The 27,664-nt window shown below is 46.4% G+C and overlaps 1 gene segment (V, D, J or C); it reads left to right on the top strand.

The window, feature by feature from the left end:
- Positions 1 to 187: 187 nt before the first annotated feature.
- Positions 188 to 27,421, top strand: LOC116862418. The segment is given in 4 exon segments: positions 188 to 296; positions 449 to 458; positions 9,604 to 9,914; positions 27,153 to 27,421. Coding segments are annotated over 4 exon segments (636 nt in total).
- Positions 27,422 to 27,664: the final 243 nt, after the last annotated feature.

Raw genomic sequence — 27,664 nt, forward strand, 5'->3', positions numbered from 1 at the left:
AAATTTGGAGACCAAGGCTCATTTTCTGATCTGAGAGTTGCTTACAGGAAGCTGAGAGTTCCTTTCTTCCTCTTCAGTCACCTGGTCTGAGCTCACAAGTGGTTTGAATGCATGTGCAGTCCCAGAGAGGAGGAAATTTGCATAAATACTAACAATCACAGACCCCAGAGCCTGGAAAGAAATAAGAGAGGATAGAGTGAGCCTGGCCCAGCTGTGGTTCTCAGAAGACAGAGCACTGAGCACATGCACCATGGCCTGGACTCCTCTCTCACTTCTCGTCGTCACTCTCTGCACAGGTGCTGTCCCCAGTCCTGCCTGCACTCAGCTGCACAGGACCTGAGTTGAGCCTGCGCCAAACCCCAAGCTCAGGCACAGCATAGCCTCAATATTGGGACCCTGGGATGAGTCTCCGGACCTCATTGCAATCTCTCCTCTTCTGTCTTTTCAGGCTCTGTGACCTCGAGTTAGCTGACTCAGCCGCCCTTTGTGCCAGTGGCCCTGGGTCAGATGGCTAAAATCACCTACACTGGAGAGAAACTGGAATATGGTTATGTACACTGGTACCAGCAGAAGCCAAGTCAAGACCCTTTGATGGTCTTTTATGATGATAGTTAGCGGCCCTCTGGGATCCCAGAGCGAATCTTTGGCTCCAAGTCAGGGAACACAGCCACCCTGACCATTGGCAGAGCACAGGCTGAGGACGAGGCTGACTTACTGTAAGTACTATGACAACAGTGCTGGTGCTCACAGTGACACAGGCAAATGGGGAAGTGAGACACAAACCCCTTCCCCATCTATGTCACCCTCTCCTCCAGCGCCAGCAGATCTGTGCACAGAGCACTGAGCAGGTCTGTCCCAGGTCCCCAGGTCTGAGGTCTCCAGTTTGTCCCCTTCCCCCCAGTCCTCTAGGCAGGCTGCACAGGGCAGATCAGCATGAAATTTGTAATCAATTATTAGAACTCTGTTTCCCTGGGACTGTGGGTGAAGAAAAGACTACACATGTGAGAAGCAGAAATGGAAGACATTTTTTATTTTTTTTATTATTTTTTTAAAGATTTTATTTATTTATTTGACAGAGAGAGATCACAAGTAGATGGAGAGGCAGGCAGAGAGAGAGAGAGAGAAGGAAGCAGGCTCCCTGCTGAGCAGAGAGCCCGATGCGGGACTCGATCCCAGGAACCTGAGATCATGACCTGAGCCGAAGGCAGCGGAGCCGAAGGCAGCAGCCTAACCTAACCCACTGAGCCACCCAGGTGCCTGGAAGACATTTTTTAAAGAAACTTTGTTTTAAAAACTTCCCTAAATGAATATGTCTGAAATTTAAAAATACAGGGGATAGATGGACAGCAGGTATGATGCTGCAAAAGAAAAGAATAGGGAATTTGAAAGAGATATAAAGTGTTCAAAATGAAAGACACAGTGAAATGACTAATTAAATTAATGAAGGCTAAGTGCCTGTAGGACACCTTTGTGCCACCCAGACAGTGTGCAAGGGCAGAGGCTTCAGGGAGGGAAGGTATGAAACTGAGGGTGAATCAAAAAAATAGGAGAAGAAACAATCTACAGAAAAGGCTTCAAATTTGAATAAACCTAGGAACTTATATATCCAGGAAGCTCAATGAAGCTCAGGCACAGGGAACATGAGAGACAGCACAGGGCACATCGTATGAAATTATAACAAAACAACAATACAGAAACTCTCACAACCAGAGAGGAGAGTCTTGTTTCCTACAGAGAACCAGCATCATGGAGGAAGTACATTTCTTTTGTTTGTTTGTTTGTTTTGTTTTGTTGGGGGGGGGGAAATCACTCTGGTTTTTATTGTTTTATTTTTTTTAATTTCTTTTCAGCGTAACAGTATTCATTGTTTTTTGCACCACACCCAGTGCTCCATGTAATACGTGTCCTCCCTAATACCCACCACCTTGTTCCCCCAACCTCCCCCCCCGCCCTTTCAAGACCCTCAGGTTGTTTTTCAGAGTCCATAGTCTCTCATGGTTCACCTCCCCTTCCAATTTCCCTCAACTCCCTTCTCTCCATCTCCCCATGTCATTTGTTATGCTCCACAAATAAGTGAAACCATATGATAATTGACTCTCTCTGCTTGACTTATTTCACTCAGCATAATCTCTTCCAGTCCCGTCCATGTTGCTACAAAAGTTGGGTATTCATCCTTTCTGATAGAGGCATAATACTCCATAGTGTATGGACCACATCTTCCTTATCCATTCATCCGTTGAAGGGCATCTTGGTTCCTTCCACAGTTTGGTGACTGTGGCCATTGCTGCTATAAACATTGGGGTACAGATGGCCCTTCTATTCACTTCATCTGTATCTTTGGGGTAAATACCCAGTAGTGCAATGGCAGGGTCATAGGGAAGCTCTATTTTTAATTTCTTGAGGAATCTCCACACTGTTCTTCAAAATGGCTGCACTAACTTGCATTCCCACCAACAGTGTAAGAGGGTTCCCCTTTCTCCACATCCTCTCCAACACATGTTGTTTCCTGTCTTGCTAATTTTGGCCATTCTAACTGGTGTAAGGTGGTATCTCAATGTGGTTTTAATTTGAATCTCCCTGAAGGCTAGTGATGATGAACATTTTTTCATGTGTCTGATAGCCATTTGTAGGTCTTCTTTGGAGAAGTGTCTGTTCATATCTTCTGCCCATTTTTTGATATGATTATCTGTTTTTGTTTTGTTTTGTTTTAATTTATTTGACAGAGATCACAGGTAGGCAGAGAGGCAGGCAGAGAGAGAGGAAGGAAATCAGGCTCCTTGCTGAGCAGAGAGCCCGATGCGGGGCTCGATCCCAGGACCCTTGGATCATGACCTGAGCCAAAAGCAGAGGCTTTAACCCACTGAGCCACCCAGGGGCCCCTATGATTATCTGTTTTGTGTGTGTTGAGTTTGAGGAGTTCTTTATAGATCCTGGATATCAACCTTTTGTCTGTACTGTCATTTGCAAGTATCTTCTCCCATTCTGTGGGTTGCCTCTTTGTTTTGTTGACTGTTTCCTTTGCTGTGCAGAAGCTTCTGATCTTGATGAAGTCCCAAAAGTTTATTTTTGCTTTTGTTTCCTTTGCCTTTGGAGACATATCTTGAAAGAAGTTGCTGTGGCTGATATTGAAGAGGTTACTGCCTATGTTCTCCTCTAGGATTCTGATGGATTCCTGGCTCACGTTGAGGTCTTTTATCCATTTTGAGTTTATCTTTGTGTACGGTGTAAGAGAATGGTCGAGTTTCATTCTTCTACATATAGCTGTCCAGTTTTCCCAGCACCATGTATTGAAGAGACTGTCTTTTTTCCACTGTATATTTTTTCCTGCTTTGTCGAAGATTATTTGACCATGGAGTTGTGGGTCCATATCTGGGCTCTCTACTCTGTTCCACTGGTCTATGTGTCTGTTTTTATGACAGTACCATGCTGTCTTGGAGATCACAGCTTTGTAGTAAAGCTTGAAATCAGGTAACGTGATGCCGCCAGTTTTATTTTTGTTTTTCAACATTTCCTTAGTGATTCGGTGTCTCTTCTGATTCCATACAAATTTCTGGGTTACTTGCTCCAGCTCTTTGAAAAATACCGGTGGAATTTTTATCGGAATGGCATTAAAAGTATAGATTGCTCTAGGCAGTATAGACATTTTAACAATGTTTATTCTTCCAATCCAAGAGCATGGAATGGTCTTCCATCTTTTTGTGTCTTCTTCAATTTCTTTCATAAGTGTTCTGTAGTTTCTCGAGTACAGATCCTTTACCTCTTTGGTTAGGTTTACTCCCAGATATCTTATGGTTCTTGGTGCTATAGTAAATGGAATCGATTCTCTAATTTCCCTTTCTGTATTTTCTTGTTAGTGTATAAGGAAGCCACTGATTTCTGTACATTGACTTTGTATCCTGCCACGTTACTGAATTGCTGTATGAGTTCTAGTAGTTTGGGTGTGGAGTCTTTTGGGTTTTCCACATAAAGAATCATGTCATCTGCGAAGAGAGAGAGTTTGACTTCTTCATTGCCAATTTGGATACCTTTTATTTCTCTTTGTTGTCTGATTGCTGTTGCTAGAGGAAGTACATTTCTCATCATGAACTATGTAAACTGTAAAACTGTAGAAAAAAAGAGCTACATTTTAAAATTCTAGTAGGAAATATCTGTCATCTTTGGTCTTTACTGACAAAAAATGTCATTGCAAAGTGAAGACGAAATCAACCTTTCTTAGACAACAGTCTTCCCAGAACTGATCACCTGCAAACCCTCAGCATGAGTGACAGTGATGGACGCCCCTTAGAGAGAAGGAAAGGGTGACAGAAGGAAAAGTGAGTCTGCACAAACTATAATAAGCTTGGGAAATCGTAACTACATGGATAAACCTAAAACAAGTTTTAGTGGTTAATGCCTAGAAATACAGTCATGTGCTTAAAGCAAAAACCATAGCAACGTGTTAGATTTACAGTGGAAGAACAAGTAAAACATGACAATGAAAGCAGAAATGATGAGGGAGATGGGACCATGTTATGACGTCCTTATCCTGCAAGTGAGTGATGTCAGGTCACTGGGAGGAACTCTGATGAGGTAGGAGGTAAGGACTGACTGCAAAGCCATAAGAAAAAAACCATTAAAACAACATCATTTTAACAACAAAGAGCTATAGATACTAACGTGCATGACTTAGGAATATCCGGAGGGTACAGATCTAATAGGACATGGATGTCATGTGCATGTATGTGTGTATTTCTCTGTGATGCACAGAGAGACAGAGATGGTGGGAGAGAGTCACTCAGGTTAAGAATAAGCTCAGGCAGTCCTGGGGTGGCAGGTCTGGAAGATGCAGGACAGGACAGAAGGCATGGAAGTCAGGAAAATGTTGCAAACTTTCATCCAAATTTCATCTGAAGGATTGAAAACCTAAGAGGAGACAGAGAAGAAAATTAAAGCACCCCAATCAAACCACTAGAGATGAAAACAACAGTGTGTCAGATCACAAACACAACAGTTGAGATCACCAGCAGACACGACAAGATGAAGATCATGAGGGAATCTGAAGACACAGCACAGATATGGCAAGTGAAAGGCACAGAGAGACTTTATAGGTGAGCAGAGCAGCATTCAGTGTAGGAAAATGTGAGCAATGTCATGCACATATAATTGTGAACCCAGGGAGTGAGGGTGGGGAAGGGAGGATAAAAAAATATTTGAGGAGTATTTGCCAAAAATGTTTCAAATTTCATGAAAATTCAGTACCTATATTTTCCAAATTTTTGAGAAACCCTAAGTACATGAAATACGGGGCGTGGGGGGAAACAACCACCCAACCCCCATCCACTATCACATTGTGAAAGGCAGAGAAAAAGAGAGTGTGAAAAACACCCTGAGAGGAAAGACACTAGATTCAGAGGAACAGTGAAGGATACCAACAAATTTCTCATGAGCATAAATGCACACAGAGGGCAGTGGCTTAACATCTTCAAAATACTAAACAAACAAACAAACACACACCCTTATTTCTTTATCCATGGGAAATAGCCTTCCATAACGAAGGCCTTAAAAAAACCTTTTCTCAGCTCACCAAACTGACAGAACTGATCATCAGCAGACCCATATCACAGGAAATACTACTGGACGTCCCTCAGGCAGGAGGAAGGGAATCCAGAAAGAATCCAGATCTACGAAATGATTGTAAGAGTCAGAAATTATAACTACAGGGATAAATATGAAGAATTTCTTTTGACAATTTAACTCTCTTTGAAAAATAAATCACTGTCTAGAGCAAATCTAATTCACTGCATATGTTGGAATTTATCACAGTAGCTAACAGTGATGGGTATGACATTCCTACCACAGCCCTGAGAAGGTAGGAATTGGGCTCTAATGTCTGAGGCTCCCTGTCCCATGGTGTGATGTCACCTGAATGTAGCCTGTGATGAGACACAGATTACAGGAGAGCAAGGAGTTACCGTAATAAGCCAAAACAGAAAAACAAAGCAGATTATAGAAAAATGCTCCAATTCTCAAGAAGAAGATAAAAATGGAAGAGAAAAGACAACCCATGGAACATAGAGAAAATAAAAATGGGGATGGGATCTAACAAACTATGTTACCACACAAAGTCAGGAAAGGCTCTAAACCCCACAATTAAAAACAGACATTGTCAAAATGATTTTAATAGCAACATCAAAGGATGAGAAAACTACATAAATAATCTTATACTAAATGCAAGATCAAGACAATATTCGCACTCAATTCTGTTCCATAATTCAAGATGTAAAAAAAAAGCACAGAACAGAGGGGAATTGGGAAGTTGAATTGAACTCTTACACGCGGTCAGGATGGAATATTTCATGTCTAGTGTATTTGAAACACTCACAGAAATAGAATCAAATGATCACATGACAAATTTCATGAAAACTTCAACAGAAATGCCATCCGCTCTCCCTCTCCCCAGTTGTGATGCAGCTCAAACACAGAGTGACCAGAGCTCCCCTATGGAGCTGAGAGGTGAGCACAGCCAAACCTGCGCAGCTCGCACAGAAGCAAGGAGATTCTCTCCGCCAGCATGAGGACCATTTTCACAGGAACCAGTGAAAAGGCATGAGGGAGGCTCAGGGAGGCCAGGCTCAGCAGTGGACTCAAGAGAAAGAGTCTGGGCTGCCCACCAATGCCTGGACCCTCCTCTGCTCCTCCTCCTGATTTGCTGCCCAGGTGCTGCCCAGGCCCTGCTCACAGGCTCAGCCCCCACAGGACCCTGAGCATGACCCTGACCCTGAGCTCTGCCCAGAGGGTACCAGAGGTGGTGGGACCCAGAGAATGAGCCCCTAGAGGACTTTTGTCCACTGCAAGACTCATCTGACCCTATTACTGTGCCCTCAAGACCTCTGTCACTCCTCCAAACATGGAGCACAGAGAGAACAAAACAATAATATAGAGTAGATGCAGCAGGACCCAGGTCAGGCCCCTGTACCACCAAACAGCCTCTACTCTCCCCATAGATTCTCCAACTCAAACCTGGGGCATGACATCCCTGACCCTCCACATGGTCTGACTAGCCAGGTTCCCTTATAGGCCAGGCCATGAAGAGGATGGCAGTGAGCTGAGGGACAGAAGTCCTGCTGCCCAGCTTGGCCTCACCCTCTCTCCCTCCTGTTCTGGTCTAGCTCTGCCCTAATGAGACCAGCATCTGAATCCAGCACATCTGGTCTCCATTTCTGGACTTGCCCCACTCTCCTCTGTTTTTCTGGGAAGCTAGCCTCTCTGGGCCTCAGCTTTACCTGCTGTGAAATGGGGAAGCTTACACTCAAGTAAGAAACACTGTTTAAATTTCACATTAGTGTATGTGCTGCCAAAGTGAGCACTTCATTTCACATTAAATGATACAAAATATTTTAAGAGTCCTACTAATTAGTAGAGAGTCAATGTGAGTTCAGTGAGTTGAGCTTGTGGTTGGAGTGTCTGGTCGTCCTCTGTGGGAATCCAAGGAAAAGTTTTCAGCTGCCCTGTGACCTGCATCATGTGCACCTGGGTCCAAGTATAATTAATAGATGCCCAATTCCACAAAAGCAGAGAATAGGCTACAAATCCTCCCACACAAAACTCATGAGAAGAGGGCTGGAGTAATTTAAAATGCAGTAAAAGTAACACTATTGAGGATAAAAGTTAAGGTTTGCCTGCTCAACTGAACTTAGCACCAGAACCATCGCCTGTCGCTCCCATGACCCAACTATATGGATACGGATGCAAGAAGCATTGGTCTGATTCCTAAATACACAGGAACCCAGTGGCTGTGGGACATCACCCAGGTTTGCCCAGACACTGACCCTTTTGAAATGCACTGCATTGACCCATGCACTCTCCTTTCTGAAAGAAGACAATGGGTTACTCCAGGGCATTTCAACCCTGGAACAAGCACAATAATCCCACCTGCCCTGCCTCCTGCACCTTGTATGTGACCTTCTCTGCTGGGTTGGGCAGACCAGGGGGGCAGCTGCCTGTGGGAGGCTGGAAACCCTGGTCCACACCCCTTCTCATGTGACAGGTGCTCTGGGGTGACCTGCAGGAGGGAAGCTCCTGGTCTGAGTCTGTTTCCACCAGCAGGGGAGCAGCAGAGCTGCATCAAGGAGCTGCAGGACAGAGGCTGGGGTGGCCCAGTGGGGGGTCTTCAGGAACACCAGGCCAGGATTTCAGCAGGTTGTCTAAGGTTCAGTCCTCAGAGGCTGTCAGGATGATCCATCCTAACTCCTCTGGCTGCAAGGACCTTGCTCTGAGGGTCAGATACACAGTGTCACCCAGGACAATGACATGAGTCCTTACACAGTAAACATCTCACCTGGGAAATTCAGGTCCCTTCTCTGTCCACCAGTGTCCCAGGGACTGACTCCTCTGTGCTGGGCACATCCAGAGACAACTGATGACTCACACTCTACCTCTCCTTCCCCACCTCCACCCCAACTCAGACCTGGGGCTGCAGCTCCTTTGTTCAAGGGCATCTCGGGGGCAGGAGGCAGAGCACTTGGGGATCCTGGTTCCTGGAGGAGCAATTGGAGCCTCCTTGTGAGACTGTCTCCAGAGTGACGTGACTCTCATGGTTGCAGGGACCATGGCTCTGGGCCTCAAGCTCACACCATATGGGAACATGTGATCATGTGGATCCTCACAAGACCACCAACCTTGAAATATTTTCACATGGATTCAGGCCATACTAACAGGTTTGCATGAAACGTTGATGAAAAAAGTAAACAAAATCAACTGGTTGATTATGTCAATTGCTGGTCTGCTGTGGGATGGGGGTTGCATAGAGACAACAGCACCATGTGTAAATAGACCAGAAATCCTGATGAATCTCCAACAGCAGGTGGTTGTTTGACTAGTAAGCTCCCACTTACAAAATGATGATGAACCTCAAAATGAGAGTTTCCTATTTTGTTGTCATGCCACAGATGGGACCACAGAGTCTCTGGGGTATGGAGAGGGAATGAGAAGCCAGGGAAGGAGGTTATGAGGTCACTGAACCACCTTTCCCTGACTCTAGTGTTATCTGCATTTCTCAGAGGGACAAGACCAGCAGCCCATGGCCAGGAATCTGGAAGACCCTGGGCCAGCCCCGGACAAACCCCAAGAAGAATGTGTAGGGTCAGTGGTTGTGTTCAAATCTCTGGAATGTGATTGTGATACCAAATTTGGAGACCAACTTTCATTTTCTGACCTGAGAGCTGTTGGAGGAAGCTGCAGGATCATTTCCTCCCTCCTCATTCACCTGGCCTGAGCTCACAGATGGTTTGAGTCCCAGAGAGAAGGAAATTTGCATAAATACTATCACCCACAGAACAAAAGGCCTGGAAAGAAGAGAGGCCAGGGTGAGGCTGATTCAGCTGTGATTCTCAGAAGCAGCCCCGAGCAAATCCGCCATGGCCTGGACTTCTCTCTCACTCCTCATCCTCACTCTGCACAGGTGCTGTCCTCAGTCCTGCTCACACTCTCAGCCCCACAGGACCTGAGCTGAGCCTGCCCAAAACCCTGAGCATAGGCACAGCACAACCTCAGTATTAGGATCCTGGAATGAGCCCCTGGACCTCATTGCAACCTCTCCTCTTCTGTCTTTTCAGGCTCCGTAGTCTCCAGTGAGCTGACTCAGCCATGCTTTGTGTCAGTGGCCCTGGGACAGACGGATACAATCACCTGCACTGGAGAGGAACTGGAATATGATTATGTACACTGGTACCAGCAGAAGCCAGGAGAAGCCCCTTTGACAGTCATTTATGCAGATAGTGAGCGGCCCTCTGGGATCCCAGAGCGATTCTCTGGCTCCAAGTCAGGGAACACGGCTACCCTCACCATCAGCAGGGCACAGGCCAAGGACGAGGCTGACTGTTACTGTCAGCTGTGGGATAGTGGTAATGCTCATAGTGACACAGGCAGATGGGGAAGTGAGAAACAAACCCCTTGCCCATCTGTGTCACACTCTCCTCCAGCTCCAGGAGGAGAGCAGAGCAATGAGCAGGTCAGGCCCAGGTCCCCAGGTCTGAGGTCCCCAGTTTGTCCCCTTCTTCCCAGTCCTCCAGGCAGGCTGCACAGGGCAGATCACCAGGGCATTTGTAAGCAGTTGTTAGAACTCCATTTCCTCTGGGACTATGTGTGGAGGAAGGACTGCACATGTGAGAAGCAGAAATGGAACACCTTTTTAAAGAACTTTTCTTTTAAAACTTCCCTAAATGAATATGTCTGAAATTTAAAAATACTGGGGATAGACTGACAGGAAATATAATGCTGTCAGGGAATCTGATGGCATAGCGATGGAAAGTATTCAAAATGAAACACACAGTGAAAGACCTAATAAAATTAATGAAGGCTCAGTGCCCAGAGGATACCTTCACACCACCGAGACAGTGTGCAAGTGTAGGGACTTAAGGGAGGGAAGGTGAGGGACTGGGGGTGAAATAAAAAGTCTGTGAAGATATAATCTAAAAAAGGCTGTAAATTTGGAGAAACCCAGGAACCAATGTATCCGAAACTCTCACAGGCAGAGAGGAGAGTCCTGTACCCTACAGAGTTCCCAGAATCGTGCTGGGAGCACATTTCTCATCATGAACCATGTAAACTGGAAAACAGGGAGCAATGTCTTCAACATGCTAATAGGAAAAATCTGTCGGCATTGGTCTTTACTGATGAAAAATGTCATTGAAAAGTGAAGACAAAATCAACCTTTCTCAGACAGCAAACCTCCCAGAACTGATCACCCACAGACCCTCAGCACAAGTGAGAGTGAAGGACGCCCCTCAGTCAGAAGGAAAGAGTGGCATATGGAAATGTGAGTCTGCATAAAGTATAATAAACTTCAGAAATCATATCTACATGGAAAAACCTAAAACAAATTTTAGTGGTCAATGTGTGGAAATACCATCCAGTGCTAAAAGCAAAAACAATAGCAACATGTTTAATTTATAATGGAGGAACATGTAAAACGTATGATGATGAGAGCAAAAATAATGACAGAGAAGAGACCATGTTATGGCGTCCTTATCCTGCACCTGAGTGATGTCGTGTCATTGGGGGGAACTATAAGATACGGGGTGATGGCTGCAAACCCACCATAGGCTGGACCTTTTCCTGTTTCCCACCTCACTCGCTCCCAGGTGCTGACCTGGTGCTGCCCATTGGGTCAACCCCCAGAGGAACCTGAGCATGACCTTGAACCTGAATTCAGCCTGGAGAGTGCTGCAGGGTTGGAACCCAGAGAAGGAGCCCCTGATTCTCCTGAAACTAGAGGCCTTGTGTCCACTGCAGGACTCACTGACCCCAGCTGTATGGCCAGAAGACTCCTGTCATTCTCTCCAACTTAGAGGACAGAGAGGAGTAAGCAATAATACGGAGCAGATCCAGGAGGACACACGCCAGGTCCCTGTATAGCCAAACATTCTCTACTGTCCTCACAGATTCTCCAGCTCTAACCTGGGATAGGACACCGCTGATCCACCCCACGTGCAGGCTGAGGGGACTCCTCCATACACCAGGCAGGATGGGGATGGCAGTGAGTTCAGTGACAGGAGCCCTGCTGCCCAACCTGGCCTTACCCTCCCTCCCTCCAGTTCTGCACAAGCCCTGCCCCTAGGTGCCTGGGATCTGAATCCAGCACACCTGGGCTCCATCCTGGACTAGCCCCACTTTTCTCTGCTCTCCGGGGAATCTTTTTTCCTGGACCTCAACTTTATGTGATATGAAATGAGGACAATTATGCTGATGTTAAAAACAGTTTGTTTCCAAATTCGATGATGTACAAATATTGACAGAGTCTTATGAATGAAACAGAGGTTGTAGGGTCTCAGTGAGTGGACACTGGGCAGGGAGTCTCTTGTCCATCCTCTACAGAAACCCAAGGGAAGGGGCTCAGCAAAAGTGTTACATGTATGATGTGAAATTGCACATGCAGGTCTGATTCCCAACTTCCCTGTTTCATCCACATCACCCAGGAGGCTCGTGTACAAATCATCCTCCCTCAGACTGCTAGTGCACTGGGTTGTAGTAGAAACAACAGTGTCAGAGATGACAGGAATATGCAAATAAAGATTTAGGTGCACATGTGAACGTTAGTGCTAGAAGGATCCCCTGTTGCTCTGTGACCCAGCGACACTCACTGGGATGCAGGCAGCATCGGACTTAAGAAAGGAGTGCCAACAGGATCTCACAAAGGTTTTCTGAACTGTGACCCTTTCAGCACACTACACTTTAGCCTGCACCCACACTACTGCAACAGCCAGTGGCAAGGCTAGGCCATATCAACCCGTGGACAAGAGGAAGGAATCCCACCTGTGCTGTCTCCTGCACTCTGTGTGAACTTCTGTGCTGGTCTGGGCAAGGCAGTGGGGGCAACTTACTGTGGGAGGCTGGAAACCCTTGTCCACACCCTTTCTCAGGTGACAGGTGCTGTGGAGTGACCTGCAGGACAGAAGCTCCTGGTCTGAGCCAGTCTCCACCAGCAGGGGGCAGCAGACCGCATCAGGAGCAGCAGGACAGAGGCTAGGGCTGACCAAAGGGAGCCTCACAGGGAAACCAGGCCTGGGGGTCAGCAGGGGTCCAGGGTTCAGTCCTCAGAGCCTGTCAGCCTGATCTATCCTAACTCCTCAGGCTCCAGGGACTATGTTCTGAGGGTCAGATTCACACACAGTTACCCAGAACATTGAAATTCCAGTCCCTGTCTCTCTACCTGAGGTCCCAGATAACTGACTCTTCTCTGCTGGGCACGTCCATAGGCACCCTGACTCCTACCCATCTGCCTCTCCTGCCCCACTCCTTGCAGATGCAGATCTTGGGCTGCAGGTGCCTTGCTCAGGAGTGACTCGGGGGGATGGGAGATGGGGCACTCAGAGCCCCTGGTTCCTGGAAGGTGGGTCTGCAGCCTCCTGTGAGACTGTCTACAGAGTGAAGTGATTCCCATGGTCTCAGGCCATGTCTCTGGTCCCTGTGCTGTCCTTGCTTCAGAGACAGGTCCTGTTCCCAGGAGGGACCACAGACTATCTGGTCCCCAGAACTCATTCCCTATGCAAAGATGTAACCATGGGGACCCTCAAAGAGGCACAAAACATGAAGTGAGTCCCTCAGTCAGGGGTGGTTTCTGGCACTTTGCAAAACTTACATGAGACATGGAAGAAAAAAATGAAAGGAATCAAAGTGTTGAGATGTACATTGCTGGACTGCTGTGGGATGGAGTGAGTCAGAGAGATAGTCAGCCCACACGGAAATAAACTAGAAGTCATGGTGACTCTCTAAGAGCAGGTGATTCTACAACAGTAAATTCCCAAACGTACCATGATAAACAAGTGTCATAATGAGAGAGTTTCCCATTCTCATGACATGTTGAGGATGGGACCAGAGTTCAGCTGGGGGATGCAGAGGGGACGTGAAGCAGGAGGGGTAGACACTGAGGTCACAGGACCACTTTCCCTGAATCAGGTGTTGTCTGTAGCTCTACAAGAGCCCAGTTCAGCCCCATGGCCAGGCTCCTGAAAGGCCTCCCTGGAGCTGACTCAGCTACCCTGTCCTCACTGACCCTGGGACAGATGGTCATGATCACCTGTCAGGGAGACAGTACAGAAATCTTCAGTGTTTAGTGGTACTTGCAGCTGTCAGGACAGGTCCCTGGCTGGCCATATGTAACAGTAACAAGGGTCCCACGGGGATTTCCTGATTCTAGGAGTCCAACTTGGAAGAAAGGGACACCCTAAACACCAGCAAGACTAGGGCCAAGGACGAGGCAACTACTACTATCAGGTGTGGGACAGTGGTACTAACGCTCACAGTGAGAGAGACAGGGTTGTGAGATAAAAACCTCTTTCCTATCTGTGTCATACTCTCCATCAGCCCCTGGAGGACTGTGGACAAAGCACATAAGTCTGGTCCAGGGCCCCAGATCTGAGATTCCCAGGTCCATCTCCCAACATAGCCCTCCAGGCAGCCTCTGTATCATGTGGATCAGGGGTGCCTGTACAGGAGGCAGGATGGCACTGTCATGTTTTTTGGCCTAGGGTACTTGTTAGAGATGAAAGATCAGGCTGGAAGGACAAAGAGACATCCATGGAGACAAGACAAGCTCAAAGTGACAAGGCGAAGTCTCAGCTTTCCATTGAACAGAATCATTGTGGTGTTTCTGTGTGGAAGCAATTCTCCTTTAGAACTAAGACCTCTAGGGAAGCAAAGTGTACGGTCATGGTACAAGGACTGAAAATTCTGCAGTAGGTCATCCGGAATATCAGTGAGTAAGGACGCTTACCATTCCACCCATTTGTTCCTGGATCCATGAATGCTGCCTATGGGAGAAACAGCTTGTATATCGGACACCTATTTAGAGCAAATATCACCTCCTTGCCCACAGTCCCACAAGGTGTGGCATGTGACCGGATGGTAAACAAGTCTGCAAGAAGCCCCTAGTCCATCATTCAAGCCAGCTGTTTCTCTCTGCTGTAAAACAAAAGAAACCATGAACGACATGATTTCTGGGGGCGCCTTGGGCTCAAACCCTGCCAAGGTGTCCATCTGCACACCTGGGCCCAAACCCATGTTCTAAATTGTCAGGATCTCTGGGAGCTGGGAGGAAGGTAAGGACCCAGAGATCGAAATTGAAGGCATGGAGAGGCATGGGTGGTGCAGCTGGTTCAGTGGCTGACTCTTGGTTTTGGCTCAGGTCACGATCTCAGGGTCGTGGGATCGAGTCCTGCTTGGGGCTCTGTGCTCAGTACAAAGTCTGCTTGAGAATCTTTCTCCTTCTTGCTCTGCTCCTACCCCCTGCTTGCTCTCTTCTCTCTCACTCAAATAAATAAATAAAATCTTTAAAAAAAAAAAAAAGAAGAAGAGTAGGCATGGATGGTAGTTGAGGGGTCAAAGCCATGGGGGAAAGTTCCACCAAAGATACAAAACATGTGTCCTTGGAAATAAAAGACTTCTGCTTCTTTGGTGAATAAGCAAGATCCAAGATTACCCACAATGTCTTGGGCGTCCATCATTAACTAAGACAGTTCTCCAGCTTGCAAAGGGTTGAGAACTTCAGTCTTCATCCTTGTAGGGTACTTGGCATAACACTATCAACAAGCACACTTGGCATCCCATGGCTTAATAATTGGGGTGGACCCCCTGCCCGCCATCTCCTCTGGGCAATATACTGTGCAGTTTTATCTGTGAAAGGTTTTGTTCAATTTCAAAGAACTTAGTTACTGAGAGGCTTTCAACAGATAAAACAGCATCTTTTTATTTGGCGGCATTTTGTTACTAGGAACTGATGCGAGCTCTCATAACTTGTTGGGAGGAAGAGGAGACTGGAGGGCTGTCCTGCTAGGTCTAGTCTGCAAATCCAGATGCAAATGTAGTCTAGGAAATCTGCAGCTTCCATGGGGGGCGGTAGAGGCAGGGGATGGAAGTTTACCACAGCAATATTTCAGATAGCAAAACAGTTGAACCAACCTCAAGTTCCACAAGAGGAAACTCTTCAATTACTCTATGGCCAAGAATATAACAGGATATGAGATGGACATTCTCCTAGTGTCTCAAGAGCTGTGACTGGGGCCCCGAGTGGAGGACAATGGTATGCATCCAATCCCCAGTGAGGGGCCAGGTAAATCCCAAAGGACTAGCTATGAAGGGGCCAAAAGTGGTGGTGTGACCATTAATTACTCTAACCCCACCTTCAGCTTATGTAAGAAGAGATTTCTTTGAAGGAACTGAAAGAAGTGAACACTGTGGCTATTCCCCTTCCCCGGCCTTTAGGAGGAAGGGGAGCCTTTCTGCCCACCCAAGCCGGATCACCACCTGTGGGTGTGCTTGCCAGCAGGGGGCAGACCAGCCTCTCACTCCTTGATTGGAAGCTGACTGATGTGAAGATACTCTGGGCCCAACCCTCTGCCCCTGGGAGGTCCTCCCCTACAGGTATGAGGAAGTGCCAAGGGAGCCGTCCCTATCCCTGACAAGTTCCCCATGGCCAAGTGGACAAGTGGACAGGAGCCATCTTGAAAGGGCCCTACTCGGGTAAGATGGTATGATAATGGCACTAGGGGAGAAGTGGCTGGGGTTGGCTGTTCCAGGCGGATATAAACATTTGGCTGAGAGTGCTCTGTCCACACCATGTCATTATACAGTGCTGTGTTCTCACTTGGGGAAGGAGAGGGGAAGCACGTCCACATCTCTTTGGGCCTCAAAATTTCAGGTGTGGAGGAGGTGAGGAGACAAGTTTTGAGTTTGAAGGTGAAGAGTTAATGAGGTATGGGGCACCTGGCAATACTAGGGCACCTGGGTAGCTCAGTGGGTTAAGCCTCTGCCTTTGGCTCAGGTCATGATCCTGGGGTCCTGGGATTGAGTCCTGCATCGGGCTCTCTGCTCAGCGGAAAGCCTGCTTCCTCCTCTCTCTCTGCCTGCCTCTGTGTACTTGTGATCTCTGTCAAATAAATACATAAAATCTTTTAAAAAAATTAATAAATGCAATACTAACCAGGTATTTATTGAGCATTTACTATGTGCCAGGAGACTGGTACACATTTTAGGAAGGAGGAAACAAAGAGGTCAGGCAACTAGCTCAAGGTGACAGGGGCCTCATAGGTCTGTCTAGCTCCAAGGCCCGTGGTAAGGCCAGTAGCAACCGCAAGCATGGAGTCTGGCATCAATATGCCTGCATGGTTCAAATCTTGGCTCCACTCTCAGTAGCTGAGTGACCTTAAACAAATTATTTAACCTCTCTGTGTCACAATATGCATCTGTAAAATGGGCACAGTAACAGTACGTCCCACACAGAGTCATTTGGAAGATTAAATGAATTCATACAGGTCAGTGCTTGGAATAAGTCTTAGCCTTAAAAATGTTCATTACTATTCTTTCGGTTACATCCCATTAACCTCATAGAATGCTTAGGATACTGTACTAAGTTGAGAAAGGAGGGGCGCTTAGGTGGCTCAGTCGGACTCTTGGTTTCAGCTCAGGTCACGATCTCAGGGTCGTGAGATCAAGCCCTGTGTTGGGCTCCCTGCTCAGCACAGAATCAGCTTGACATTGTCTCTCCCTCTCCCACTCTCTCTCTGTCTCTAAAATAAATAATATTTTTAAAATAAACATTACATTGTACAGTGTGATTACAACTACATACAAAATCGTTATATCCTCATAAAGGGGAAAAAAAGAGGAAATAATACTTCTGTTGGGTCCGTTATCAAAGGAACGAGACTGAGACAAAGTGAAAGTTATGCAAAGCCTTATTCTATGCCAAGTCAGACTGACCGGCCAGGGCCGCCTCCGAAGAGAGCGACCCCTCCTTAGTCTTACAGGTTAGTTTTATAGGGCACAACCGCAGACCTCTATGTATGTGGCTTTGGCCGATTGGATGTCTCCTACCTGTGTGTTTTAGTAACAGTTACCTGGAACTGATATCAATAACTGTTGAGGCATTTATTAAACAAAATGGCCTTGTTTTAGGTGTGTGTTTTAGCAACAGTTACCTGGAACTGATATCAGTAACTGCTGAGGCATTTATTAAACAACAAAATGTCTACCTAGGCAACATGGAGTCACTTTGGCTAAGTAGGCCCAGGCAGGCCCTAGGGGTTTAACAGGTTTTAACGTGAAATCAACCCCAACATTTCCCTCTTCTTCATTGCGTAAGAACATGACTTTTATTTGGAGGTTAGTTAATTGGGAAAGCTCTGGCCTTCCGCTTGGAAGAGGATGTAAACAATCAGGGTGTATGTTTTGTGCACGGATTAGCGGCTGGCATACACAATACCCCTGGTGCTAGAGGATAGGTATTCATCCGTCCATCCCACTTATTAAATGCCTACACAGTGTCAAATTCCAAGATCAATGCTGCAATATAATCAACACCAAATCACTGAATGCTGATTAAGGCTGAATTGTGCCCCGCTTACCCCTGCTCCAAATTCATATATCAGAGTCCTAACCTCAGTACATGACTATATTCGGAAATAAAGTCTTCACGGAGGTAATCATGTTAAAGAGAGGTCATTAGGGAGGATCCTCATCCCAGAGGATGGGTGTTCTTATAAAAAGGGGACATTTGGAAAGAGGCACCACAAAGAGCTACACCTGGAGGCAGCCGGTGGGAGCAGCCCGCATACGTGGAAAATGAAGAGTTAATGTTGTGGGCATGTCTGGACCCCTCACGCCATGGATGCGTGGTCTACATGCCTCCCAGTGAAATTCTCGGGGCATCAAGGGCTAGCAGTGATGGAAGCCTACACCAAACCATCTCAGTCAGAATCTCTATGGGATGGAAGCCAGGCTCTGGAGTATCACAAAAGTTCTCCAAGTAGGGTGCCTGGGTGGCTCAGTGCGTCAAGCGTCTCCCTTTGGCTCAGGTCATGATCTCAGGGTCTGGGATCAAGTCCCGCATCAGGCTCCCTGCTCAGCGGGAAGGCTGCATCCCCCTCTCTCTCTCTGCCTGATGCTCTGCATACTTGTGATCTCTCTCTGTCCAATAAAGAAATAAAAAATCTTAAAAAAAAAAAAAAAAGTTCTCCAAGTGATTCCTATGTGCAATCAGGGTCCAGATCCACTGGGCTGAGCAGATCGTAGGAGGGCCTAATTTTAGTAAGAAAATTTAAATCTGTTTTCTGTAGGTCACTAAGAGGTGTTTCCGCATTTTGTAAATCTGTCCCTAAGGATTCTCATTCCTGCCGGCAAGCGTCAGATCGTACTTGATGTGTGAAGGACCTCTGCCCCTTCTCTCTGCAAAATCACATGCCAGGCTCGTGGATGATCCAAAACTGGCCAAGACGGGTAGGATGGCGACAGGATATGGCGGATAAAGGGTAAGAGGTACTTTTGTGATCAATCTCCAGTAACTGCAACTGCAGATTTATATTAACGTGAGCCAAAATTATTCATACAGCAGCCTTGCTGCGGGACAGGTGAATTTCACCTATGCCTGGATGCCATGACTCCTATTCAGTGATTTTGTTTGTAGGAGAGGAAGTGGGGTGCATCAGAATCACCTAGGGGGCTTTTAGAATCTACTTTGAGGTTTGGGAAGATTCTGCCCTCCCTCTCCCTATTCTGGAAGCTCAGAGCTCCTAAAACCTGCCCCACTCCTTTGTCTCTACCCGGCCTGCCTCTCTTCTCAGCGATGGCCAGCAGGGTGGTCTCACTAAGGCCTCTCCACCCCCTTCCCCCAGGTAACAGGACTGACCCAGTGCAGGAGAGAGTCCTAGTCTTGAGGAGCAGGAGCACGACTGAACCCCGGGAGTCAATGCCTCGAGCACTATCACCAGGAGAAATACTCAGTATCACACCGTTTGTTCCTCATCAGTCCTACTTACTAGTTCCACGCCCATAAAGCATCTGTGATGTGCTGCACGACATTTTATGAGCTTCAAGAAAGATCAATTTGTTTTCATCCCCCACTGCCCAAATTCGTGTTTTCCTGTTTTTGACAGTGACCCCCATGCACCCGGTCACCAGCAGTCACCAGCTTCCCTTCTCTTCAGTCCCAAGCCCTGACGGATGCCAAATCCTTTCACCTCCTTCCAAACATCTTGTTGTTTGTTCTCATTTTGTTCTGTTTGCAAATGTTCCTATGAGTTTACTTAGGTACCCCCCACAAAGAGATCCAACACATTGGAGTCCTAACACCCAGGACCTCAAAACATGGCTGTATTTGGAGATGGGCTCTTTACAGAGGTATCAAGTTCCAATGAGGTCATGAAGGTGGGCCCTAAACCAGTATGACTGGTGTCCTTGGGTAAAGGGGACATCTGTACAGAGAGCCACGCAGAGGAAAGATGGCAGGAAGACGCAGGGAGGAGATGGCCATTGATAAACAAGTGCTGAGCCTGCCCCCAGCACCCGCAGAAGGATCCACCTTGGACTTGCAAGGTCCAGAGCAGCAAAGCAGCCCTAAACACCAGCACGGATGTTCAGAACGGCCCCCTCCATGTCTTGTACCCGAGCCCTGGGGACCCCCATTCCTGGATGAGCACCATTGCCTCCATGTTTCTCCTGAGCCCTCCCCTGGATGAGCCACTGCTGAGAGGACTTGTCTAAAACTCTGTTCTGTGCCATCACTCTATGGGGAGACTCTTCCAGGAAGCTCCCCAGGTCTGGGAGACCAAGACTGCTTTGCCCAGAGCAGCACTTTGCAAAGTGGAGCTTTGGAAAACCCGCTGGATGCCTGGGTTAACAGTCACGGGAGGTGGGAGGTGTTTCTCCCAGGTGGTGGGAGACGTCTCCCAGGTGGTGGGAGACGTCTGTTCCGAGACGTCTGCTTACCTGTCAAACGAACTCAACCAGCAGTCTCCTCTCTCTCCCTTCCCTGATGGAGATGTGCTGAGACTCTCTGAGAACAGAAGGGAGAGTTTCTCAGCTTACCTGCCTACAGAGCATCTTGAAACATTCCTACTCTGCTTTCCAGGCTGGATATGTCAAATGCTAACTTTGGATCTCCAAGCATTCACCATTGTATCCCCAGCACCTAAGAAAGTGGTGGTATCAAAGACTGGATGGATGGACGGACGGACGGACAGACGGATACTGGATACGGCATTATCTATCCTGTCGCAATCCATTTCCAACTTACCAAATGCCACCACGCCCCTGCCTCACTCACGATGGCCTCTGGTCTCCCTGCTGTATGGACAGAACACACCCTTTAACCTCCTATCTCCTCACTAGATTTCTCCCCCTTCTGCCCCACTCAAGGGTCACCATTCAAGGCCCTACTCAAATCTGCCATCAGCTATCTCGGCTTCCAGAATCTTTACATCTAAAAAGAACACTTGTGTCTTTACCTATCCAGTCTTCTTTTCATCCTGTCTCTGAAAAAGTTGAGATTCTTAGTTTTATTTATTTATTGTTGAAGATTTTATTTATTTATTTGAGAGAGAGAACATGAGCAGGGGGAGGGGCAAAGGGAGAATCAGACTCCCCACTGAGCAAGGAGCCTGATGCAGGCCTAGATCTCAGGACCCCAGGATCATGACCTGAGACAAAGACAGACACAACCAACGGAGCCACCTAGGCACCCCGAAATTCTTACTTTTAAAATGCTAACTCATGGGGCGCCTGGGTGGCTCAGTGGGTTAAAGCCTCTGCCTTCTGCTCAGGTCATGATCCCAGGGTCTTGGGATCGAGCCCCGCATCGGGCTCTCTGCTCAGCAGGGAGCCTGCTTCCTCCTCTCTCTATCTGCCTGCCTCTCTGCCTACTTGTGATCTGTCAAATAAATAAATAAAATCTTAAAATAAATAAATAAAATAAAATAAAATAAAATGCTAACTCACCAATATGTGCATCAAATAACTTTATTTATCTAATATATGCTTGCATTTATCTTCCCTGCCAGATTATACACTCCTTGAAAGAAACCAATATATTGGGTGTTCCCCACAGAACATTTTTTTTTAAATAGGTGTCATACCCAGTGTGGAGCCCAATGTGGGGACACTAAGATCAAGACCTGAGCTGAGATCAGGAATCAGACACTTAACTGACTGGGCCACCCAGGTACCCCCACAGAACATCTTCAAGCACATTATCCATCAGTATTTTCGAGGAACATTAATCCTGTAAGGAAAACCAAGCCCACTAATTGTCACGTCTCCTTCTCCTGTTTCTGATCACTCCACTCCTGGTGATACCTTATCCTTTAAAATCCTGTTTCCCATCTTGAAAAGAATCAGCTTTTACTGTATTTTCTAACATACTCAAATAAGAATTTATATTTTTTCCTTCCTCCCTTAAGGAATCTGACAGGACTGCCTGAACTTTCTTATCACCCACTCATTCTTTAAGCCTAGCAATTGCATTTTGTCCCAAGGACTGATTTCTGCTTCTGAGCTCCTTTTCTTCCTCTGGCCTCTAACATGACATGTTCCTCAAGCTTCCGTCCTTGGTTCCCCTCTTTGCTTTTCTACAAGGACTCCGTCCTTGGCAGTCTCATCTACTCCTGAGGCTTCAGCTGTAACCTAAAGATGCAAGAGGTCTAAACCAGGACCCAGAGCTGCATTTTCTAGCACTTACGGGGCATGGGCACAAACCTTCACATCTTGTCTCACAGCCCATAAACAAACAGAACTTAATCCCCGCAACAAGAATCTCAACTTCTTCCTGAATTCTCTGTATTTTTGGTAGGAACAGCTCCCAGTTACAGGCTTAAAATTTACCTTCATCTTTTCTACAGTCCCCCTGGGCTCCCGGATATGGTCACTGGGCCATGACTCCCCACACCCAATACCTTCCATCCACCTGTGTCTGGCATTCAAGCTCTGGGGCCTGGGCTCCAACTCATCCTTCAGTCTTATCCCCTAGGATCTTCTTCTTCTTTTTTTTTTTTTTTTTAAGATTTTATTTATTTATTTGACAGAGAGGGAGAGAGAGAGAGCACAAGCAGGGGGAGCAGCAGAGAGAGAGAGAAGCAGGCTTCCCCAATGAGCAGGGAGCCTGATGCAGGGGCTTGATCCCAGGACTCTGAGATCATGACCTGAGTGAATGCAGACGCTTAACTGACTGAGCCACCCAGGCGCCCCTCACCTAGGATCTTCTAATACTTCAATCCAGGCAAAGTACTTGTGAGTGGCTCTCTCCTCAGAGCGCTGACAGGTACCACTGCTGATAGCAGGGATGCTTCCGTCCTGCCCTCACGCATCCCAGAATCACTTTCATGTCAGAGACAGTAATACCACACAGCCGTTCAAACTGATGGCACAGCCATGTAGCAAGCTGGATAAAGTCTGTGAAATAACATCACATGACAAAAACAAGATATATTTACAAACAGTTTTTATAATCATTCACATGAAAAAAACGTATGAAGGAATACATCCAATTGACAAAAAAAAATGGTTATAATACAGTAGTGGAATTGTGAATGAGGTTTTGCATTTTTCTAGATTCTAAATTTTACTTAGTGTGGTTTTTAAAATACATTTTTACTCTACGGATGCCTAGTGAATCAGTTGCTTAAGCTCCTGACTCTTGATTTGAGCTAAGGTCTTGGGGTCGTGGGATTGAGCCCCGCATCTGGCTCCACGCTCAGCAAGGAGTCTGCTTGTGATGCTCTCTCTCTTCCCTTCTGCCCCTCCCCCCACCTGCACATACTCTCTCTAAATAAAACGTTAAATGAGATAAAATACATTTTAATTTTAGAATAGTTTTAGACTTACAGATAACTTGAGAAAATGGTATAAAGAGTTCCTATATACCCTCTACCCCATATTCCTTTATTATTAAACACCTTTCATTAGTACAATACTTTTGTCACAACTAAATGAACCCAGTACTTTCATGTAGTTTTTAAAACTTAAAAGATAAAACTTTTTGTTTGGTGAAACCAAATAAATAAATAGAAGAGAATGTCATTCTTTCTATAACCTCTAACTCTGAGTTAGCAACCTGATATTTATTATTTTTATTATTACTCCAGTTTCCTCTTGGCACAGATTGTTGGCCACAGACTGGAAGAAATTTTGCCTTATTCTCATTTGCCTGATGTTTGTGTATGTAGTCCACATAACTGAAACTTCATTGTTGGCTAAAGTTGTGGAAAGTGTTTTCTTGAACATAAAGTTCCGCAGACATTTTCTTTTCTTTTTTTTTTTCCCTCTAAGAAGGTTCCATGCTGAGCATGGAGCCCAGCATGAGGATTGAACTCACAACCCAGAGATCAAGACCTGAGCTGAGATCAAGAGTCAACACTTAACCGACCAAGCCACCCAGCTGCAAGTTCCATGAACGTTTTTAAGCTCTGTGAACCATCTCCACACCTAGAATCTCATGCTGGGTGCCTTGCCTCTCCAATGAGTCTGTAAGCTCTGTGGGGGTCTTCTCTCACCCCCTGACCCCCCTCCTGCTTTTTCTTACACCCAAGAACACCCAGTCCAGGTTTGGTCTCAGAACATCCACTCAACAAATGCCACTTATAATAAACTGCAGAAGTAGGACAGGCTCTAGCAGATGGGGTATGGATTTTAAGTTCCTAAAAGTAAAGGATTCTTTATAAAATTTTGTGTGTGAGGTTAGACTTTGACTTTGCGCACCAGGAAACCGCATTATTTTCTGTCTGCTTCATTCAAAGGGGTAGATTTTAGTTTTCAAATGATAAAAAGCACTCACACACCAAATGTTACATATTCTGAAGAACGTATTTTTGGCTTGCTTTTAATGTCAGAGCTCTAGAAAATGGACTGTGGGGGTTTTGTTTGTTTGTTTTTTTAAACGTGTCTCCCCTAGTAAGTCTTCTTTGTTCTCACTGCCAAGTTGGTTTCAAAGAATCCTCTGGATATCTAGCAGTTAGAACAAATCCTATAGATTATACAAAGAAATAACGAACTGAATTAGCTAGGTACAGTCCTCCTTTTCTTAGGAATATGACGGTTTCTTTTACAACAGAACTGAAAAAAAAATCTCAAATAGGTTTCTACCCCTTTTATTCATTGATAGATCTATTTTCATCTTTTAGGAGAGTCTTTACTTCTTATAGCTAGAACTATCACTTAAAATTAAACAGCTTCTCAACAGTGTCCTAAGGTATATTCCATACGTAACCTTAACTGGTTTTGGAAAATCCCTAAAAGCAGGCTAAACAAACCATGTAGCATTCTTGCCTCTTCCTTGAGTCTATATCATGTTACAAAACATGCGAGGAGCAAGACTTGGTTAAACAAATTGAGGAATGCGAAAAGAGAAAATTTCATACTTTGGATTTACTACAATTGTTTAAATTTAGTCGGCAGCAAACTCAATCATTATATCGCAATTTCAAGGAAAACACTAAGGATGACTAAATAAGAATATGATGTTCATAGTAGGTGACCCAAGAACTCCAATCCAAAATTAAAAGCAGCATCACTGACAACTTTCAAGAGAGCTGTGTACAATTAAAATTGGCCATTCTATCAAATACAGTATAATTTTGTTTTTTCCAAAAGTGATCTGACTACCCAAGAGCATCACTATTAAGATTTATGACAGACTGACATTTGACAAGCAAGCCTAAACAGAACTTTTAATTTGTCTCGCTAAAAATCATCTTGGTGTTATGGAACGGGTAGGACCAAACTAGCCCATTTTGAGGTAAGACATGCTTTTTGAGACATTTGATACTCTAAATATAGTTCAGCTGCTGTGAAGCATTGTGCAATTTTGCCAATGAGCTTTGAAAGAGTGGAAAGCAACGGGCTGGACAGTACCAGAAGTAACTGAACCACACGGTGACCCAAGGAAGCTTCTAGAAGGATGTACCTCAAAAGTAAAAAATGGAATGACAGGCAAATCTCAATTTGGGGGGATACACTTCTGTCCTATCTGAAGTTTAAAATAACAAACATTCTTTTATAATCAGAAAACAATCCCTGGATTTGGCGTTGTGGGAAAAGACCCCCCCCCCCCAAAATAAATAAAGTGTTCCTGAAAAAAGGTAAAGTTTTATAAAAACATTACAAAAATGTTATTAGACTATCCAGTTTTGTTGTGGCTTAAAAAAAGCTTCCTGGGGCACCTGGGTGGCTCAGTGGGTTAAAACCTCTGCCTTCAGCTCAGGTCATGATCCCAGGGTCCTGGGATCAAGCCCAGCATCGGGCTCTCTGCTCAGCAGGGAGCCTACTACCTCCTCTCTCTCTGCCTGCCTCTCTGCCTACTTGTGATCTCTGTCTGTCAAATAAATAAATAAAATCTTTTAAATAAATTAATAAATTAATTAATTAAATAAAATAAAAAAAAGCTTCCCATTCACAGCATACCAACTCCATCTGAAAAAAAGCAGGCTCTGCTCCTTCATTCATTGACATTGCTAGTCTGTGTTTAGCCTACAGACAAATGCTTTTTTTGAAGAATGGATTAAAGCTACCATAGTTACTGGGAGTAACAGAAGTTGTGTGCATGTACTCTGTCACTGGGCTGTTTAAAGATCATTTCCAGACTTATTTTATTACCTAAAAATCCTCTTCTTTTTTTTCAAAGCTCTGGCAGAGAATTTCTAAAAAATTCTAGATGGATCAGCAAGAAGCCAAGGGTGAAAATATAAATGAAATGAGTCTTACCTGATGTTCCCCACAGACTCTGTTGGGCAGTTCAAAGTAATGGGATCGCATTCTTCAGCAGCGGAGGGAAAAAGACTCAGGCTTGATAAGGAACACAGTCTGCGGTGTAAGGTCTACCACGAGGACTCAGTATTATGTGCTGCTTGGACATCTGGTGAAATCAGGAAGGCCTCAGGTTTCTGCCTCTCTGCAGCCATGAGTAAGGACCCTCAGCTACACCCCACTGCCTGGGAGGGCACCAGCCACCGTCCCCACTCAGCCCTGAGTACTGAGTTTCAGGTCCCTGCCAGCACACAGAATTACTCAGCTGAGCCAGTCACATCCCTGCTGGGGAACCAGGGCCCTCCATCCTCTCGCCACCCTTACAACCTGCAGCCCCTGCTTGTTCACGTGCTCCCAAGGGCAACCCCATGTGACCCTGCATGGCTTGCAGTGTCCCCTCCCCCAGGTGAGGATATAGGACTCATAAACTGCCGTCCATCTCATCTGCCCAGTGTCAGGTATATATGGCCGTCCACCTAACCCCGGGGCAGGGTCCTTCCCTCACCAGCTGGGTGAATGGGAGGTGGTGTGACAACTGACATCAGGAATAGCACGGCCCAGGTACTGTGGCATCTGTCCTCTCTTCCCAGCTAAAATGTCCTCATCCTCAAGGTGCAAACCATTGTTCACAGTCTGTCCCCCAGTATGATGTGTTGTTGGGGTCTGCTGATGTTTGGCAGGCGAGCTTGGAGAATTCCAGCTCGAAGCGCCCTGGCTGGTCACTACTTAAGTCCCAGCTATCACAAGCTGGGCTAGAGCTCTCTGGCAGCTGTGTCCAGCCTGGTGGATACCTGGGGACAGCCGCACTGGCACCGTGATCGTACACGGCCAGTATGGGTGTGGGGATAGCACTTTGGGAGTTTTGCAGAAAGCCCTGAGATCACCATCCCAGGGTGAGTGAAACATGGCGCCCTGCTTGTGGCTGTTTGGGCACAAATGGTGACCCTGCTGTATCCTACACTGTGGCTTCCCTTGCTGCCGGCACATGTGCTCTCCCAACCCCCAAGGGCATCAGGATACGTGACCATGGCAGCCCGTGGCCTAGGAACTGGGGGAAACGGGGAAGGAGCATTTGGCACGTGGCTGTTGTCCCCATGCCACGGCTCCAGCCAGTGTGTCTGGGCTTAGTGCAGCTGCTTACAGTGTGCAGAAGGACCAATTCTGGATGGCCGGCCTGCCAGAACCCACCCGACCCCTCAGCGATGGGATCTTCCTGGAGGTGGACCCTGACCCCAAGCAGACTGACTGGCATTCCTTGGAGGAAGAGATAGCTCCCTATGAGGTGGGCCATCAGCCTCCCCAGCCCATCCCTATAAGCCCCCAGAAAGTCTGCACCATGAATGGCCAGAAAGTGAATGCTGGGGCTTTATGCAAGTAGAAATAAAAATATTCCAAGGGAATCTGTAGAGAAAGCATAAAAGAAATGAAGAAAAGGCAGGGCTGTAGCAAACCCATTTTAGCCAATTCCCCGCTGGGCCCGTGGGCTACCTCTGCCTGTCTGCAGTGAAGATCCTAACCCTCAGTTACAGGGGTAACCCACCCACGGTCCCGCAGCCACATGACGAGGAGTTGGTTGGAGCCTGACGCAAGCCCGGGGTTCCAAAACTATAAGAAAGCCACC

The sequence above is a fragment of the Lontra canadensis genome, unplaced genomic scaffold, assembly GCF_010015895.1.
Source record: "Lontra canadensis isolate GAN:19392208 unplaced genomic scaffold, GSC_riverotter_1.0 scaffold241, whole genome shotgun sequence".
NCBI classification, from domain to species: domain Eukaryota; kingdom Metazoa; phylum Chordata; class Mammalia; order Carnivora; family Mustelidae; genus Lontra; species Lontra canadensis.